Source organism: Semicossyphus pulcher, unplaced genomic scaffold, assembly GCF_022749685.1.
Source record: "Semicossyphus pulcher isolate SPU_LCO1_2020_fin unplaced genomic scaffold, fSemPul1.0.p SCAF_14, whole genome shotgun sequence".
NCBI lineage: Eukaryota > Metazoa > Chordata > Actinopteri > Labriformes > Labridae > Semicossyphus > Semicossyphus pulcher.
The window spans coordinates 7,843,447-7,860,551 of record NW_027211648.1 but is presented as its reverse complement, the minus strand read 5'-3'; the positions used below and the strand labels follow the sequence as shown (position 1 = coordinate 7,860,551).

The 17,105-nt window shown below is 40.5% G+C and overlaps 2 protein-coding genes across 3 annotated transcripts; one reads left to right on the top strand and one right to left on the bottom strand.

Moving 5' to 3' along the window:
* The first annotated feature begins 5,061 nt into the window (after positions 1–5,061).
* Positions 5,062–11,716, top strand: map7a (microtubule-associated protein 7a). Of its 2 annotated transcripts, XM_069661314.1 has the most exons (16): positions 5,062–5,217; positions 5,311–5,591; positions 6,313–6,417; positions 6,570–6,641; positions 6,755–6,918; positions 7,009–7,108; positions 7,251–7,367; positions 7,570–7,730; positions 7,913–8,070; positions 8,168–8,406; positions 8,480–8,645; positions 8,726–8,894; positions 9,016–9,120; positions 9,260–9,310; positions 9,454–9,682; positions 10,802–11,716. In XM_069661314.1, exons 2-16 carry the CDS (start codon positions 5,468–5,470, stop codon positions 10,810–10,812), a joined length of 1,971 nt encoding a protein of 656 aa, XP_069517415.1. In that variant the 5' UTR covers positions 5,062–5,217; positions 5,311–5,467; the 3' UTR covers positions 10,813–11,716. The 2 variants fall into 2 exon arrangements, with proteins under 2 accessions (XP_069517415.1, XP_069517416.1); XM_069661315.1 differs by lacking the exon at positions 7,251–7,367 and having other exon boundaries at positions 7,594–7,730.
* Positions 11,210–16,804, bottom strand: LOC138590896 (uncharacterized). Its single transcript, XM_069661316.1, has 13 exons — positions 16,603–16,804; positions 16,151–16,270; positions 15,379–15,498; positions 15,080–15,199; positions 14,282–14,401; positions 13,977–14,185; positions 13,854–13,899; positions 13,654–13,778; positions 13,441–13,572; positions 13,211–13,325; positions 12,940–13,074; positions 12,728–12,853; positions 11,210–11,920 (listed from the first exon to the last, which is right to left on the bottom strand). The coding sequence occupies exons 1-13, from the start codon at positions 16,802–16,804 to the stop codon at positions 11,766–11,768; spliced, it is 1,725 nt and encodes a 574-aa protein (XP_069517417.1). The 3' UTR covers positions 11,210–11,765.
* Positions 16,805–17,105: the final 301 nt, after the last annotated feature.

Below are 17,105 nucleotides of genomic sequence, written 5' to 3'. Positions count from 1 at the left end.
AACGGCTAATTGCGAGTCCGAAAAAAGCCCAAAGTTACTGGAAAATAACTTAATTATTAATAGAATTTAAAACGTTTAAGCATATTTACTAAAAACCAAACAAAAATATTTTATAACAAAATGAATGTATTCTATAAATTTAATAGGGCTGCCAGTTTGCTACCACACCCTGGATTAGCCTTCAAAAGGGCTTTCAATTATTCAAATCAGCTGACCTTAACGCCTCAATAAAAGAGGATACATTTCACATGCATTGTAAAAAATTATACACTTAAAATGATGAACTTGCCTTCACACAGCTCTTCAGTTTGGATCTAAAAAGTTTTTATATTTTCAAGCGTGAAATTATTTTATTTGAAGTTTGGAATTTTCAAAGTCGTAAACAAATTACCGACACTTTTCTCCTACTTTTCCCCCCTACTTGTTGAATATATTCTTAATATTTTCAACTTTGTACGTAATAGTCGAAAACACAAATTAATTAAATACACATACAAACAAATACATCAATGCACCATATTTTAACCCTGTAACAGAGCTTGAAACCTCAAAACCAAGTGCTCAGCAAAATAATCAAACATCCTTATCAGCTGCAGGTTGCACAAATAACAACGCATGAAGTTTTGAGTAACCACAAAGCAGGCTATTAAACAGAACTGTAAGACACACAGGATGCAAAGTTGGAAATATTATTCTAACAACCTGCTCAACATTTTTACTTTACAAATATTAATCATCAGAAAGTCCCTCCTCAGAGAAAGTCTTTCAAGGATGTTGGAAAATATTGAGGCCTGAATGCCAGAGCTTTACTTGTAACAGTTGATCTTTGCATGATGATCTCTGCAACATGATGTCGCAGACAAAATACCATAAAATTATAATACATACCATACAAGAAAATGATGCTCTTGTATCCTTCTTCTGAGTAGCTCCAAGAGGTTTCCTGCAAGAGAAACAGCGACTTCTTTTTTCTCCTCAATGGAAGCGACGCTACATGAAGATTTTACACATTTACAGCTGTAAGACGGAGGCTTCACAGTAAAGTTGCACAGAAAAGAATTGGGTTCATCCGAGTCTGAAGTTGGGCTGGAGTGATGTGATACTCCGATGAATAGTGCATGAGTGTTGAACCCGAGACTGGTAACTATAACTAGGGCCTGCTGAGAGACGTCACTGTGAGCAGATCTGCCAATCGGCATGGACTGTGCACGAAATAAAAGAAAGTATTTAACAAATTTTCCTTTGATCCTGAATCATTCTTTAAGGTGGTTGCAGCTTTTACATACAGGCTGGGAGGCCATCAAAATAATCCAGCTGTTAAAGTGTACTTGTATAGTGCTTCTGCAGTGTCTTTCAGAAGTATTAAAGTCTCTGGCGTGCTTCAAAGTGTTTTGCACTGTGCATATATTTGTAATACTAATATCAAACTAATAGTTTAGTGTCAAAGCTTCAAAATGTGTGAGCATGAGGTAATCGATATATCGCCATGTCACCGGTGATAGGATGTCATGGAAGTAAACACAATGTCAGCCCAGCCTAGTTGGAAGAATGCTCCCTTTTAATATTTTAACAGGATTCTGCTCCAAACTGGGTCTTGGAGCAGACACACTGTCTGCATGGAATCACCAAACGCTGACACGACCTATTTGCAACGTTCCAGTTTCATTCAGGTTTGGGCCTTAACGTTCAAGAATGGAGCTAAATTTGGAAGTGCTGTTGATACATTTTTGGATAAGGCTATTTACTTTAACACACAAGAAATATGAGAAAAAGAGGATATGATGCGTCTCCAGACAAACCGATAAGAACAAGTGCTAAACGCGTGGATAATGTTACATGATTTTGCTGAGTTGAGTTATGCCTTAGCAACTTCTACTCAATGCAAATTCTTCTATTGAATGCCGAAGTACAACTCATCATCTCATCAATTACACATTCAGCCAGTCTGTAAACCATACGTCAAAGTCTAAAGTTGCTGGTATCCGATGAAACAAGGCTCTGAATTATTTAAGTGCTCCAGTCAGTGTTGCATGTGGCATCCTCATTATGTGGAGGTATCACTGTTCACAACAAAATTAATAGATTTTGCTTAGAGGGGATAAAAGGGGAATATGTAAATGTTTGATTTAAAATTCTAAACAAAAACATTATGTGTAACACAGCTAAGGAAATAATCAAACTCTGTGTTTAAGGATACAAATAAAGGCCAGCATTAAGTAGATATGTATTAAACAAAACATGCTTAACTTTATGCATCTTCTTTCCCCAGAAAAGTAAAGGATGCATCCTTTTCCTCCCTGCTTAGCTGGAAGTGTGCGATACTCTCAATGACACCAACCTGACCAATGTGTTGAAGGATTCTGCCCTTAATTACATCATTCAATACCAGCTGCAAGGGGGTTGAGGACACGTCCTAGATCCTCCTGGGAAGGCCGGTAGCTATGTCACCAATCGTGCAAAGTTACTGCTTGCTCCTGTCGTCTAATATCCTCATTCCTCCACCTCATTCTGGGATGGATGTTGTCATCGAATGCAACTTTAAACACTTTAAAGTTGACATCCGCCACCAAACCGATGAGCAATGCTTGACTTTCCTGGTCTGAAAAGGAACAAAAAGTATGCGACTTGCAAGTCTCAGATAGTCTCACAGTGGAAATCTCAGGTGCAACATGACAGCTTAAAAACATATAATATTTATGCAATTGAGGAAGAGATATTATTTGTATTTTGTATTAATATTCAAGTAAAAACTAATGAATATGCATGAGCAGGCAACCAAGCCCTTAAATTGACACCTTTGACAATGTCCTCTTGGGTGAACCACAGAATGACTTGATACCAACCATGCAATCTTATCCCATGGAGGTCCAGTGTCCAAAGGCCTTTTTTGGCTGTTGGTTGTAGGCGGGTTATCACCATCTTTGTTTTTGCTCCAGTGACTCTGCAGGCAAACCACCTGACTGAGGTGTAGTGTATCCCTATGACACATATGAGTCTGTCAGATGGGGGAGTTTGGCAAGCTTCATTGGTGAAACACAGCCAGACAGCATTGTTATTGTTGGAGTGAGGGAGGGAATTGTACCAGGCAGCAAGCACGTAGAGCCCAGGTAGAGCGGACCTCAAATGACCTCAGGGACACCTGAATGACTTGATTTATTGTTCTATGGTTTAAATAATAAACATCGTGTATCCAATGTTACTTAAAAGGGCAAAGATTTGACTATTTGCTGCCCAAACTGTGGGCATACATTTTTTTCCATTTGTACATTGCAGGCTGAATAAAACAGCTAATTCAGTAACCTTAATCTACTGTCTTTATCCATTGCTATCATGATAACCAGCGTTAGCTCAGTCTCTAGCAACAATAGTCTGTCTAGAGTAGACAAAGCCAGATATACACAGAGATATACAAATAAACTGTTTTACGTGGTTGTGGATATAGCTTACCTATTCTAAATAATATAATATAGCATAATTGCCTGCTTGTGTGGGCTACCTGTGTGGGACAAAAGGAAGCTCCACCTGGTGGCTAAATAGTTGCATTGCTGCAGATAGCAGTATGTACCTATCAATGGTAGGAAGGACGGCACTTAGCTAATCTTATGTCACCTGTTTATACAGCCAGTGTTAAGAAACCAAACTGGACTTCAATGTCTGCCGGTGCAAAGTTACGTATATTTCCTAAGCTAAGCTAGCTCTAGCCCGTTAAAATGCTAGCTACGACTGCCACTTGTGCTAAACTTACTTCCCGTTCCCGGTTTCTTTCGCCTCAAACTTCTACAGAAGCTGTGTACGTAGAACAGCGTAGGTTATTGACGGTTGGTCTCATTCGCTATCTGTGACGTAGTGTGACGGCTATACAAATTTACCCTTAAGCTAAAGAGTGCAGTGGCTAACAATAACAAGCTAACCACGTCATTAATACAAACGTGTCTCCTATTACACTTCTTTATCACAATTTAATTAACAGACCTGATTACGGATATGAGAAATATCTTCCATAAAGGGTCAGCTTCATCTCAAGGTGAATTACTTATTCAGTCAGTTATTTTTGTAGTTTTTCGTTATATTTGTTGTACATAAGGATTGCATTTTGACTTGTACTCTTTTTTTTTTTTATAATCCACACATTTTGCAAGCAGTGCCTCAAGGAAAGATTTTTCTTTCTCTAAAGTTCAGTATCTTAGAAGAAGAATGACTCCTTTAAAACAACATGTGAGACTACTTCAAGCTATTTTCCATTCACGATATCAAAAACGTGTTTTTATGAATCATTAACACCCTTACTCCTCCACGTGTCCACGTGTTTGTACTTGTGATGAAATGGGAAAGCTGCCAACAGTTTGGCCATAGTCATGTCTTTTTATCAGTCAAGTAAGTAATAATATCGAGGGTTAAGTAGTTTAAGGAAAACTAAAACCTCTATTCTGAGTAAGTGAAAATAATGACATTTTCAAGTCCCTGTTTTTACACAATTATGGTAAAACAGCTTATAAAAATCTGACATAAACTCATCTTTCTCATCTTTACAGCTTTTTCAGTTGTAATTTACCTAAATAAAATAATTTCCATTCATGACTGTTTAAGTGTGACTGTTGGCGGGCTATTTTAGTCAAATTAGGGCACTAGGACAGTTTAATGTGTCTGAGTGTTTGAAATCAGATCAGTCAAATAACTGAACTACATGCAAAACACAAAAAAAATAGATTTATTTATTTGTTAATTTGGAACCAAAGACGTCGACTAATGTGAACGTGGCTGAAGCTATTAAAGACAGGGATGACTTCAGCTTGGCCTCTAGAAAGAAAGACTTCCATCTAGTGGTCATACCACTTCATTCATCATGGAGGAGTCACGGGTGAAAAAAAATCTATTTGCATCATCTATTGAGGATACTGACTCAATGATATGGACTTAATATCCAAGCAATGTATGTCACTGAACATTACATAACTGCTGTAATGGAAATTATTCATGAGGACAGGCTTTCAGCTTTGCTTCCATTTTTTTTCTGTCTCCGCTGCATCCCTTTGGCCACTTCCATCTAGCCGAGCAAGCAGCGTGGTGGGGGAGTTAAAGTGACACAGCTATATTCTGTGAAAGTAAAGCAGAGCAGCTCACTAGGGTGAGATCTTTAAATGGGGGAGTAGCCTTTTTATAGACAAGATCAAAATCTCGTCAGACTACCATAACGTTACAGGAGACAGGAGTTTATTTGTGGGTAACCCTGCTTTGATTCATCTCTAAACCAGCGGACTGGCGTATAACTGGATGCCTTGTGTTCATGCTTATCTGTATTTGTTTTGTAAGGCACAGATGGACAAGCAGCTGATGCAGGGCAGCTCCTTTCACGGCGCACTTGCAAAGCGAGGACCCGGAGGCATCTTGAAATAGAAATTCTAAAGAGGAGGAGGAGAGGGAGGAGGAGGAGAGAAAAAAAAGGGGGGTTTTGAGCAAGAGCATTGGTATGCCAGGCTCAATCCCCAGCATGGCTGTGCAGAAGAAGAGTGTCATCCCTCCATCGCAGGGACCACTTTCTACACGTACCGTCAAGAGCCAGAACAAGAGGAACGCATCTGAAAGAACACGAGGTAAGTAGCTTTTATTTAGGCTTCTTTTTAAAGAAGGATCTGTTCGCTGCTATCCAATCAAAACAAGCCTTTCCTTGAAGCAAATCCAGAATGACTGTAGCTCACAGCATCTTATGATCATATTGATGACGCATTTATTGAACATATGGATCATACATTCCCTTTAAGAAATCATTTACCATTTTACAATTGAGCACAAATACATTCTACTGTGCATGCAGATTACATAATAGACAAAGAATAAGAAGCACACTGATGTCGTTAAACCCTAAAGGAATACATCCATGTGATATCCATTTACACCAGTTCCTCTTCGGTCCTGTGTGGAGCCTTTATGTGTCCACTTTTTATTGCTTGTGACTGTCATTTTTCATGAGCACTGGTCAGGTGCTAGCATGTTTGCTATGCCTTTAATACGCAGGCAGTTCATAATAGCTCTTTCATTTGCAGCTGACCCTTGGGCTCTTTTCATAACAGCCACTTTTTGGGACAGATTTGTCAAGCTGATGTTTAATAAGGTCGCTATGCAACGACCTTTAAACATGAAGATGCATTTAGGGGGAGAATCCTGTGTTTGTGTATTGATTATAGAAGATTTATATATGAAGGCAGAAGTGTTTTATTTTGAAAAATGAAAGCTTAACGTTCAGGTTTATTGTCATATACACAGGGTATTCCTTTTGCTTACCAAATAACATGCTGTTTTGTCCCTCACTTTTAGACAATGGCACTTGTATCCAACCAATTTCACAGGCAAAGAAAACAGTCTGTCCTGTCAACAAATCTCCCCAAATCTGTAACCCAGCCAGTCCACGGGCCACTGCAGGTTTGATACGTCTTTTACATTTAACCTTTAAAACCCAGCTCTCAGAATTGTAGGATATTGGATGTTGACTTTAAGTACTTCTTCCTTTAAAAGGCTGCTCGATTTTTGGTTTAAATGCTTAATGTAAGAGAACTTCATTTCGGCATTCTTAGTGGCAAACGGAAATGTGGACGAGAGGCTGAAAGCTGCACGGGAGAGAAGAGAAGAGCACCAGAAAGCACTCGGTATGTGAGCTCACAGAACACTCTTAATGCATTGTCCTCCATTTTTTAAAAAAAACAATTAACATACATGACTGATTGATCTATTTATACTAGCTCACTTTTTTTTCCCTCAGCCTCCCGGGAGCTGAGCAGGTTGGAGCGGGAGCAGCGGGCCAGGCGATACCATGAACAACAACTGCAGCAGCGCAAGAAGAAACTCCTGGAGCAGAGGGTCAAAGAGGAGAGGAGGCGTGCAGCTGTGGAAGAGAAGCGCAAGCAGAGACTGAGGGAGGAGAACGTGAGTTTTGATGGTGGACATGACAAATATTTTTAGTGAGGCTTTCACAGCTCTGGATTGGACACTGACGCTTGTTTTTCCTGAATGAAGGAGCGATATGAATCTGCAGTGCGTAGGACGCTGGAGAAGAGCCAAAGAGCCCAACTGAACCTGAGTCAGAACTCAAGAGGAAGGAAGCCTACGAAGAACGGTAAGCATCAGCGTACCTTCTGTTTTCCCTCTCTTTTTAACTGAATCTGTCTTAACTCTTTGTAACATATCTTAACACATCAATTCTTGCCTTATCTTTTGTTGCTGCTGCACTTAAAACTTTACACTGATCAATACGCTAGTTCCACGTCGCTTGCCACTGACACCGTGGGAGAAGAAGTTGGTCAGTCGCCTCCTTACCCCCACATGCTCTTATCTGGCCAGGAGCAAGAGTGCGGGTTGTCAGTCAGGAGAAGAAGGTACTCTCCCTCATGATAACAGACTGCACCCATTTGCTTAATATTAAGGGAATGCAATGCTAATGTTATAAGCTTTTGCTACAACTAACCTCTCCAGGCTCTTGGATTGCTAATGCTGCTTTTTTCCCTCTCTGTCCACTTCACATTCCTATCATCATTTTCACAATATTTTCCATAATTATGACACAAATCGCTGGCTCAGTTGTCCATATTTGTCGCCGTGCAGTTTCATTCCACTCCATGAATACCACCATCAGCACCACCCCCACCCCTCCCAAACCCCAACAGAACTCTGGTTCCACCCGCCAGTTCAGGCCATCCCCCTCCCCAAGTCCAAGCAACAGAAGCATCAAGCCGGCACAGGTAATTCTAGCTGTTCCTCTGGTTTAAAATGCATGCTATGTTGCGAAATAATCATGTTTATATTGTTATATTTAGGAAAATACAAGTTCTGTTTCTATATAGACTATTCTTTATCAGATTTTTGGACCAAAAGAAGCGATAAGAAGTAAGAAAAGAGTTTCTTTTTCTTCCCTTTCTTTTAGATCAAAACAGCAAAAAAGCAAGACGCGAATAAGATCTCGGCTAACAAGATCTCGGCTAACAAGAACAGTCGCGCAAACACTAGATCACCTGCCGTCAACACCAGTGTGAAACCAGCCAAAGTCACGCAAAGCAAAACAGCCTCCCCCTCACCTGAACGGTAGGTGACATGTCTGCGACCAAGCGTTCCTGTCATGGTAACAGTAACCTGAACAAATTGGGTCATCTGCTCTCCTCCTGCTGCTCTTCTCTTAAAGGAGCCCCCGTAGATCGCTCAGGAGACATTCGACCCCGCTGCAGCTCGAGCTCCCGTCCGTCCCTGAGGAGGATGTTGCTGTTTGTGTATCTGACCTCTCTCCTGGTAACTCAAGGCCTGTGAGGATGCCGGCCGAGGGTCAGCAAGAAAAAATGAGGGTTGAAAATCCTCCTGAGACTTCGCGTTTGAACCTGCCCGACAAAGTGACAGAAGCTATAACAAGAACAGCAGGAGATGGAAGTAAGCTAAACAAAAAGAGCTCAGTATTTAAAGCGTGTGTGTTTAAGATGTATAATAAATTATTTCCTCTTAGGTCCTCCTCATGCAGCTCCACGGTCTCCTGAGGTCACAAGCAGGCCTTCAGCTGGGACTACAGACCCAGAGGCAGCCTCGCGTCTCCTGGCTGAAAGGAGAAGAGAGGCCAGACTACAACGGGAGAAAGAGGAGCAGGAGCGCCTGCAAAGAGAGGAGGCCGAACGGTAAAAAAAAGCACAGGACAGAAACACAGCAGCGATTGGACAATGAGACTGTTTTTAAATAATATTTCTGACATGCCCAGGCGGAGTCGCGAAGAACTGGAGCGCAGGAGGGCAGATGAGCGAGCGCGACAACAGGCCGAGGCTCAGCGTCTCATAGAGGAGAAGAGGAGAAGGGAGGAGGAGGAGCTGAGACGGGCTGAGGAAGAAAGAGCTCAGGCTATGAGGGAAGCTGCCCTTCTGCAGAAACAGGTGCAAACGTTTCTCACGATTGCATGACTGCACCTACAGGGTTTCTTGAGGATGCTTTTTCTATTTTGGCTCACTTTTTCATTAGGAATTCCCTGTTTTTGTGTGTTTTTGTGTGACATAGAGAGAGGAGGAACAAGCCAAAGAAAGGGCAAAAGAAGAGCAGTTGAAACAAGAGCGTGACCTCCTCGCGCAGAAAGAGGAGGCAGCACGCCAAGCCAGGAAAAAGGTGAAACTTTATCCGTACATAAGTTTTCTTTATCTGATTTTAATATAATGAGTAAAAGTAAAGTACTGTCTCATTTAAGAAGACTAAAAGTTTCCACAGAGCTAACAATGAGTTTTATAAAAGCTGTTTTCTTCTCTAGCGACTTGAGGAGATCATGCGGAGAACCAGGAGGACAGATTCTCCAGATACAGTGAGTCTTTACTGTTTGTTTTTTAAAAATACATCACCCCTGGGCTCTCATGACGCACATCCACTACTGAGAACTAACCAGATCCGCTTCTAAGAGCCGAACAGCTTGTCCTTGACTAAGTTGGTTAATATCTTTTTACACAGAAATCTGCACCGGTGACGATTCTGCCAAATGAAGCCCAACCAAAGGAAAACACACAGCCTGTGCACAATGGCACCATAGAAGATGCTGTCAAGCTGCCAGTGGGGACCAAGACCTCACAGCTAGGGCTGACCAACGAGGAGGACATGGTACCTGTCGTGGCCTTTAAAGAACGCAGGTCTCTCAGGACCCTCACGGGCCTGGAGGAAATCCAGACCCACCAACGAGCAGGTGAGACACAAATGGCAGATCAGCTGAGAACACTTGTCCTCAAGGTGGGCTATAAAAAACACTAGCAGGTGTTTTTATGCTCCAGCGACAGCCATGTTTTTGGGTTGTCGTCCCATTCTTATGAGCTCCATATCTCAGGAACATATGCAGGGAACTTGGCCTTTATGGCGCTTTAACTCAAGTGATTAGATTTTGGTGGACGAGTCCCTGTGATCTCATGTCCGTTCTAGTCTTGTGACCGTGATATCTCAGCCATTTATCACATCTGGTTTATTTCTATTTAACAAAACGGATCATCTCTGCCTGCTCTTTCAGATGGTGATCAATATACAGTATTCAAAGCCAAAAGCATATTTAAAAACCCCCTCCAGGGAAAGTCATGTGTTTAACCTTGTTAACATCTCCATGTGGTGTTCTTCATGTGCTACAAGACATATCAGGGACAACATGAGCAGTCATCTCCATGGCTGGGCCTGTCTGCTTTTAAACTGCAGTGTACCAAGGACAGGCTGAACAACACGTTTTCAGATTGGCAGGTTTGAGAGGTCACAAAGCTAAGGAGCCAATCCCGTTAACGTACGGGGTGACGCTATGCATATCATTATGTGTAACCTATGGCAACCACTACGGTGATGCGCGAGCCAGCTGTAACAGTCATCGTAATTTTTGCAAACTCACTACTGACTACTAACGTTAACGTCACTACTACTAATTACTACATTTCAAGCTAGTTAAGCTTAAACAAGTTGCCGCTAAACGATGGCAGAGACATGTTTTGTTTTCACGACGGAGGGCGGTTGAAAATTTGCATAGTGGGCGGGGCCTATGCAGATTCAGGAATTTTTAATGAGGGAGAAGGAGGAGATTCCTTGGGAGGAGTTTTACAAGGTAATTAAACGTATTTTGAAAAAACATATCAGACACAATTTATTATTTCAAGCATTTTATATGTCTTAAAACATGACTGGAGCTGGTCTTTAAACACACTAAATTATGCTGCCTTTCCTTTTCCTGTACAATATCCCTCAAAGACACCTCTAATAATACATAACAAATCTTACTTCTCTCAGACATTTTATCTAACATCTTTTTTGTGTGTCTCTACTGCTTATTCTTCAGAGGTTATCTGAGAACCAGCGAAGCAGCAGACGTTCAAAGACTTCGCCGAGAGCTGCGACACCTCTGTGAAACACGGGAATCCCTGCAGCACAGCCGTTCCGCTGCCCCACTTGCACCTTGAAAGCGCATGTAAATTTCCAGCCTCTTGCCTCTCACCGGGGACGTCAGCATTTGGTCACTTTCTCTGTGTGTAACCAGCGGCACTAATGCTGGAGTTAAGTTATCTATGAGTCTCTTCAGCACAGCAGGTTTCTGAACTTATGACTATCCAAAAAAATACGTAGACGTAGTAATAATAGTTTACTGGCAAATGCGGTTTCTTTTATGGAGAGTGAAGCCTCTGTGAAATACTAGGAATAGCCTTTCTAACAGTCACAACATATGTCAGCCATATGCTTTCTGCTTATTCCTGATATTTCTCGCTATGTAAGCACTTTTCCTTCCTCAGTTTTGTCACTGTGGATTTAGAGTAGCTCGAGTGGCTGTTTTGCGCTGAGAACAGAGTTTAGGTTGTAAAATTCCTGTCTTACCCTTTGATTTTGTGAAGTATAGCAATCACATATTTCAGAGCTGCTAAGGAACGTAGTTTCCTAAAGACTATGCTTCGGTTTTGTGAGTGTTGTTTTAGAGATAAAATGCACAAGGCGTATATTGCACTGACAGTTGCTTTGTTTAATATTGCGCAATCACTTTACAAGAGGCGTAGAGGTGAAGTGGATTTATTATAATAAAAGCATATAAAAACAACTGTATCTAATTATGAATATTTGATCTTTTCGTTAAGTATTGCTTACACCTATCACTTGTTAACCTATATGCCAATTAAAGTTGATACTATGCCGCACCTCTGCCTTGTTTTTCACTCAGTTTGTTTGACTGTAAACATAAAAACGGATGTAAAATAAACACATTCAAACATGATATAAAAATTCTGCTTGTCCATACAGTGCATGAATGTCATCTCTCAGTATTTGCACTGAGGAAGTGAAGGGTTAACAGAAGATGGAGAAAGGGGCTGAATCATTTGCAGCAGCCGTCTGGTTTCCTCCGTCTGCGCATGCACCTGCCAGAGCTGAACCTCCAGCTCGCTGCCAGCCAGCAGGGATGAAAAATGTCCGTCTGCAGAGGAAGGAAGCAGAATGCAATTGAAATTTGCTTCGCGAAATATATATATATATTTTTTTTAACTCTTTGTTTTCATTTTTCACAATTTCTTTTTAATCAAAAATGTGTTAGTAAGTATGTGATAAAATAAAAATAATACAAATAAATAAATAAAAAATATAAGATTGAAAAAATAAAATTCAGCACTTTACCAAGGGACAGACATTTTCAGCAAAGCAGGGTCAATTATATGGAAGTATATAACAAAGTCTTGTCATATAATTTAGTTAGAAACCCAAACACACTTTAACACAGTTCCACCATTGACTAAAGATGTCCATCTTCATATGTGGACTTGCAGTCATCTGTTGCATTTTGTAGACCTGTTTAAGTCTCTGCATCCACTGAGCTACTGTTGGTTATTTGTCCTTCCAGTTGACAGTCACCATTTTCTTGGAAATCAACAAAAGTATCCGCAATATGTACCTCTGATCCATGTTGTATATACCTTTAGGTACACGTCCCAACAAAAACAACAGAGGATCTAAAATAATTTCAATTTCTTTAACAGTTTTTAACTCCTGAAATAGTGGGCAGTCCCAAAAGATGCGTGTGTGATCCCCTATTTTTCCACACTTTCTCCAACATTATGCAACTAAAGGTTCTTAAACATACAAATAAATGACAAGAAGGTGCTTTGAAATATCTCATTTTTAATTTCCAATCGAATTCGTGAATATTAATTCAGAGAAATACTGTATATAATAAGATCATTTCAAACCTGTTGCCACATCAGTTACTAAATACGGAGATGGTACAAACCTTTCTTGAGGTTGAATGTTGTAACTATGGCAAGCTGCTGGAACTTCACATCCTTCATTCTGAGGAACACCAACAGGTAGTCCATCATTGTGATGTAGTGAGGTCGCAGCAGCTGGAAAATCTCCCCTACATGAATCATACAAAAACATACAGAATTTAATATCTAATATGCATAATAAAAAACATGATGTTTTACTTGCTCGTAACATTACCAGTCATGTCTAGTTTGCTGATGATGGCTGCACTGTTATACGACAACTGAGGGTTTTGTACTTGTCCTGACAACTTCACAAGTCTTGAAACTTGTTCTGCTGTAACTGTCACCGACACTTTAGACCTAAGTGGATCTGAAAACAGGACAAAATGTGACGGATTACACAAACAAGTTGTTTAAAAATTATCTTATTATGCAACGGCCACTGAGCAGAAGTTATCAAAGTCTTTTTTCACAGAGCAGAACTAATTCATTTCCGGCTCCCTCACCCAAGCTCATCAGGTGATGTAAGTGTGATGTCACGTGTAGCGAGGTCTCATCTGACAGGGCAGGAGTCAGGAGGGCGCAGAGGAGCCCTGATAAACACAGGCTTTCCATCGCAGCCTAGACAACAGTGAAAGGATTCATAATGACTTTATTGATCTTAGGAACCACGCACAAACAAATCAGGCTCTTCTAAAACAGACATGTGACATAAAAACCATGTGTGTCTGTGTACCTGCTGACCCATGCTGGAGCTGCACAGGTCAGTGATTATCTTGCAGCCGTGTGTGATTATAACAGAGTTTGATCTGTGATGATGAAGCAGCCGACCGATTTCATCCAGCAGTGCTTCACTTACAAGGACGTCCTGGAATCAAACCATTGGGATTATCATCAATATTGGGATTAGTTGTCTTTTACTTTGACCCTGCTGTGTAGGAAGTCGTACATTGTTTGGAGGGTGTGCAGACAGCGCAGACAGCAGAGTTATTGCTGACTCAGGAGAAGAGGTTTTGAGCAGCGCCTTCAACGGCAACGTGCAGTCCAGCTCCATCAGCTGCTCCTGGATCAGAACTACACACACACACACAAAAGATTAATGGCAGCCTTTCGAAATGGTGTAAAATTCTGTCAACATTTTGCCATTACCATTCTTCGAGAGCGTTTGAAGGCATCTGCATGCTTGGTTTGAATTCTGGAAGAGTAATAAAAAGATGAATGTTGCTGATTTACCTCTGAATGAATCTGTCAGCCACTAAAGTTCGCAGTTACCTTCTGCACCGATGAAGACATGAGAGTCAGAAGAGACTTTAATAAATAATGGCCCCCCATGCTGAGCAGCTTTGGGTGGTGCTCCTCGACAGCAGCGATGTTGCACAGAGCGGAGCAGCTGTAAAACTGAACCACTGAATCGGAGGACTGCAGCAGAAGCACCAGGACAGGAATCGCTCCTGCTTGACATAAGATCTGTGTTGACCATTCTGGGGAAAGAAGACATTTGGATAATGTCATTTTCAAGCAAAGTAAATCTGGAAAGATTATGATTATTATGACAGACTCAAAGAAAATGCTCCTACCTGACTGTGTGAGATGTAACAGAGCCCATGTTGCGTTCTGTTGCACCTTTGGGTTGTAGGATTTCGCTAACGCCAACAGAGGGATGATTCCATCCATCATTATAGCTTCCCTGTTGGATTCTGCATGAAAAGACATAAAAACATCCACACATGATTTGATGCTGTATAAAGAAACTCTTTTATTTTTTCACTTTCACTTACTTTATCTATCATTTCCATCCCTGAAAACATAAAAGTTCCTAGAGAAAGACCGGGATGAATAAGACTGGAATTCTAACAACACAGATATGCCATTATCAATCCCATTTCCCTTTTCTCTATTTGACTTTTCTGATTATATCCAGCCCTGTGATTGACTGGAGATCAGTCCAGGGTGTACCCCACCTCTCGCCCAATGACAGCTGGGATAGGCTCCAGCCACCCCGTGACACTGAACAGGAAAAGCGGTATAGATAATGGACGGATGGATTATATCCATTATTTGTTGCAATGCCATCTTTGGATTTTTGTCAGTTGTCTTTCAGTTCAAGCCCATACAGTATATATTTAGTTATGCAGAATTACATCTACAATATACTGCTATTTTAACAGAAAATTCCCATTAAAAACACATGCACTTTCAAAGCCTACCATATAGCACCATATGAATTGTACGGTCAAATTAGTAATACACAAATAGATTGATTGCTGCTATTTTAACGTTACATTTTCTCCAGTTTTCATATGTCCTGAAAAAGTTGCAAGAAATGCAAATTCTCTACTAAACTATACTGATGCGGGAAATGTCATTGAACAAACCTGAGGAGGCCAGCATGGCGACGCAGGCACATGAGTGACACTGAGCAGTGGTATCACCAGATTGGAACAACTCCAGTAGGGGCACCAGCATCCCCATTTCAACCACTAACTCTTTACACACTGAAATCAGATACATACAGGAGAGTAATTATTACCATCTAATCAACACAAAATATGTTATTACAGGTGAAAGCTTTCAAATAGTATTGATTTTAACTATTAAAACAACTCAAGTACAGGGGAGAGGTTTATAACTATACTTTAATAATACTTCAAATACTGTCATTTTTATCCCTTACCGTTATTCTTTACTAAAAGATTGACCAAGGAAAGGGAGATGGTCTTTTGCACATCCAGGTCAGGTGATAAAAGCAGGGCCATGACTGGCTCCATGAAGGCTTCTGATAGGGGAGATCTCACTGTAACGCACAATTACACAATAGCAAAGAAGGATCAGATAAAGAACAACTAAAATATAACACATTATTATCACTGTCAAAAGTATTCTTACACTCACTAGGAATTATTTACACGTTTAGCACAATCACAATGATCCAAAAGTCAGTTAGAAAATTAAAATATTTGACTGTTGGTTGATTTTATGAATTCAAGTCCTCAAAAAGTAATCAGACCAATGTTTTATCAACCTCAACCAGGCAAACAGGAATCTGTCAACGGCCACGTTCATGCAAATACAATGTGTGGTCAAACATTTGCGAACTACTGGAACTACACATTTTCTATTAGCCTCTACTCCTGCATTATAATCATCATAATACTTGATATCATACTGTGGGATTTCAAAATAACGTCCATTTAGTTGTTCTTCATAATTACACAAAGCCCATAAATGGCTGGGAATTACCTGCCCAGCGTGGAATAAAAGAAGGACAGTTGAACATTTGCATGATACTGGTCATACCCGTTAGGGAGGTTATCTCCACTGACAGTGATATGAGAAAGCTCAAGTGCAAACAATAGTCTCTTTTCACGTGCCACTGATGTGCAGGCAATAGCTATCGTTAATAGTGTCAGAAGCAACATAAAAATCTGTTTCAGTTCTTTACTCACCATGATGACTGAGGTGTAAATAATACATTGCTGCAGACATTTGAAGATCAGTGTTTTCTGAGGTTGCAAGTCTGTTCAGTGCTTGTAGACTATCTGGATTAAGTAGTTGAGTCTCATCATCTAAGAAAAGGAAAAGATTAACTATGATTAATATGCAAGAGTTGGACAGTCTAAAAGGAAAACAGCCTGCTTAAGTCTGATTTTATACATGCTTTGTGTTTTTTTAGATACTTGAATAAAATAATAGAACAGAATGTATCTTCTTAGAAAATGTTGATAAGCCTAACATTGTCATTTAATTGAAGTTACCTGATCTATATCAACTGCGTACATTTTTGCCAAACAAATAGAAAAAGACAGACAACCCTGTATGGGTGTGTTTCCCCCTCAATAACAATGCCACATTGTACTGTCCATAACAAAGAAGACGAACGGCTACACCATGTTCCCACCATGCAGAAGGTGTACAGAGTGCAACTCTTGAGTCGACCTCCTCAGTAAAGTCGTGTCCGGTGTACTCCTGAAGCAGCAGCACTGAGACAGTTCTTCGAAAATGCCCCATATTTTTTGCTCGAACTCTCTGCAAACTTTCCTCAAATGAGCGATAAACTCTTTGAGAAGTCGAGCACAATCTCCGCAAAAGCCAGCAGCCATGACTACATCCTCAGTAGAAAGACAAAGCACCTGTCTATTTTACGTAACCTGCACACAGACACGCCCACCGACGTCACGTCACAATAAGGTAAATTGCATTAGTAGGCTACATTTCATTGTTCAGACCCTTTACTCTACAATTATTTGAAAGCAAATGTCCTGATTAAAAGTATGGTGATTTATGGCAAGTTTATTTAAACAGCAAAACAAGCAACAAGGCAATTCAAAGGGCTTCTCAGAAGACATAAATGCTACAAAACTACACCACAACAATAATAACCTTTTTTGGGGGGGTCATTTT

Bases quoted from the DNA above. Each gene is read 5' to 3' on its own strand.
- map7a (XM_069661314.1), top strand. From the start codon at position 5,468: ATGCCAGGCTCAATCCCCAGCATGGCTGTGCAGAAGAAGAGTGTCATC. The intron at 5,592-6,312 runs GTAAGTAGCTTT...CCTCACTTTTAG, and splicing joins CGCATCTGAAAGAACACGAG to ACAATGGCACTTGTATCCAA. The intron at 8,895-9,015 runs GTGCAAACGTTT...TGTGTGACATAG, and splicing joins CTGCCCTTCTGCAGAAACAG to AGAGAGGAGGAACAAGCCAA.
- LOC138590896 (XM_069661316.1), bottom strand. From the start codon at position 16,804: ATGGCTGCTGGCTTTTGCGGAGATTGTGCTCGACTTCTCAAAGAGTTT. The intron at 13,779-13,853 runs GTAATGGCAAAA...GTGTGTGTGTAG, and splicing joins TCAAACGCTCTCGAAGAATG to TTCTGATCCAGGAGCAGCTG. The intron at 12,854-12,939 runs GTAATGTTACGA...TGATTCATGTAG, and splicing joins CAGCAAACTAGACATGACTG to GGGAGATTTTCCAGCTGCTG.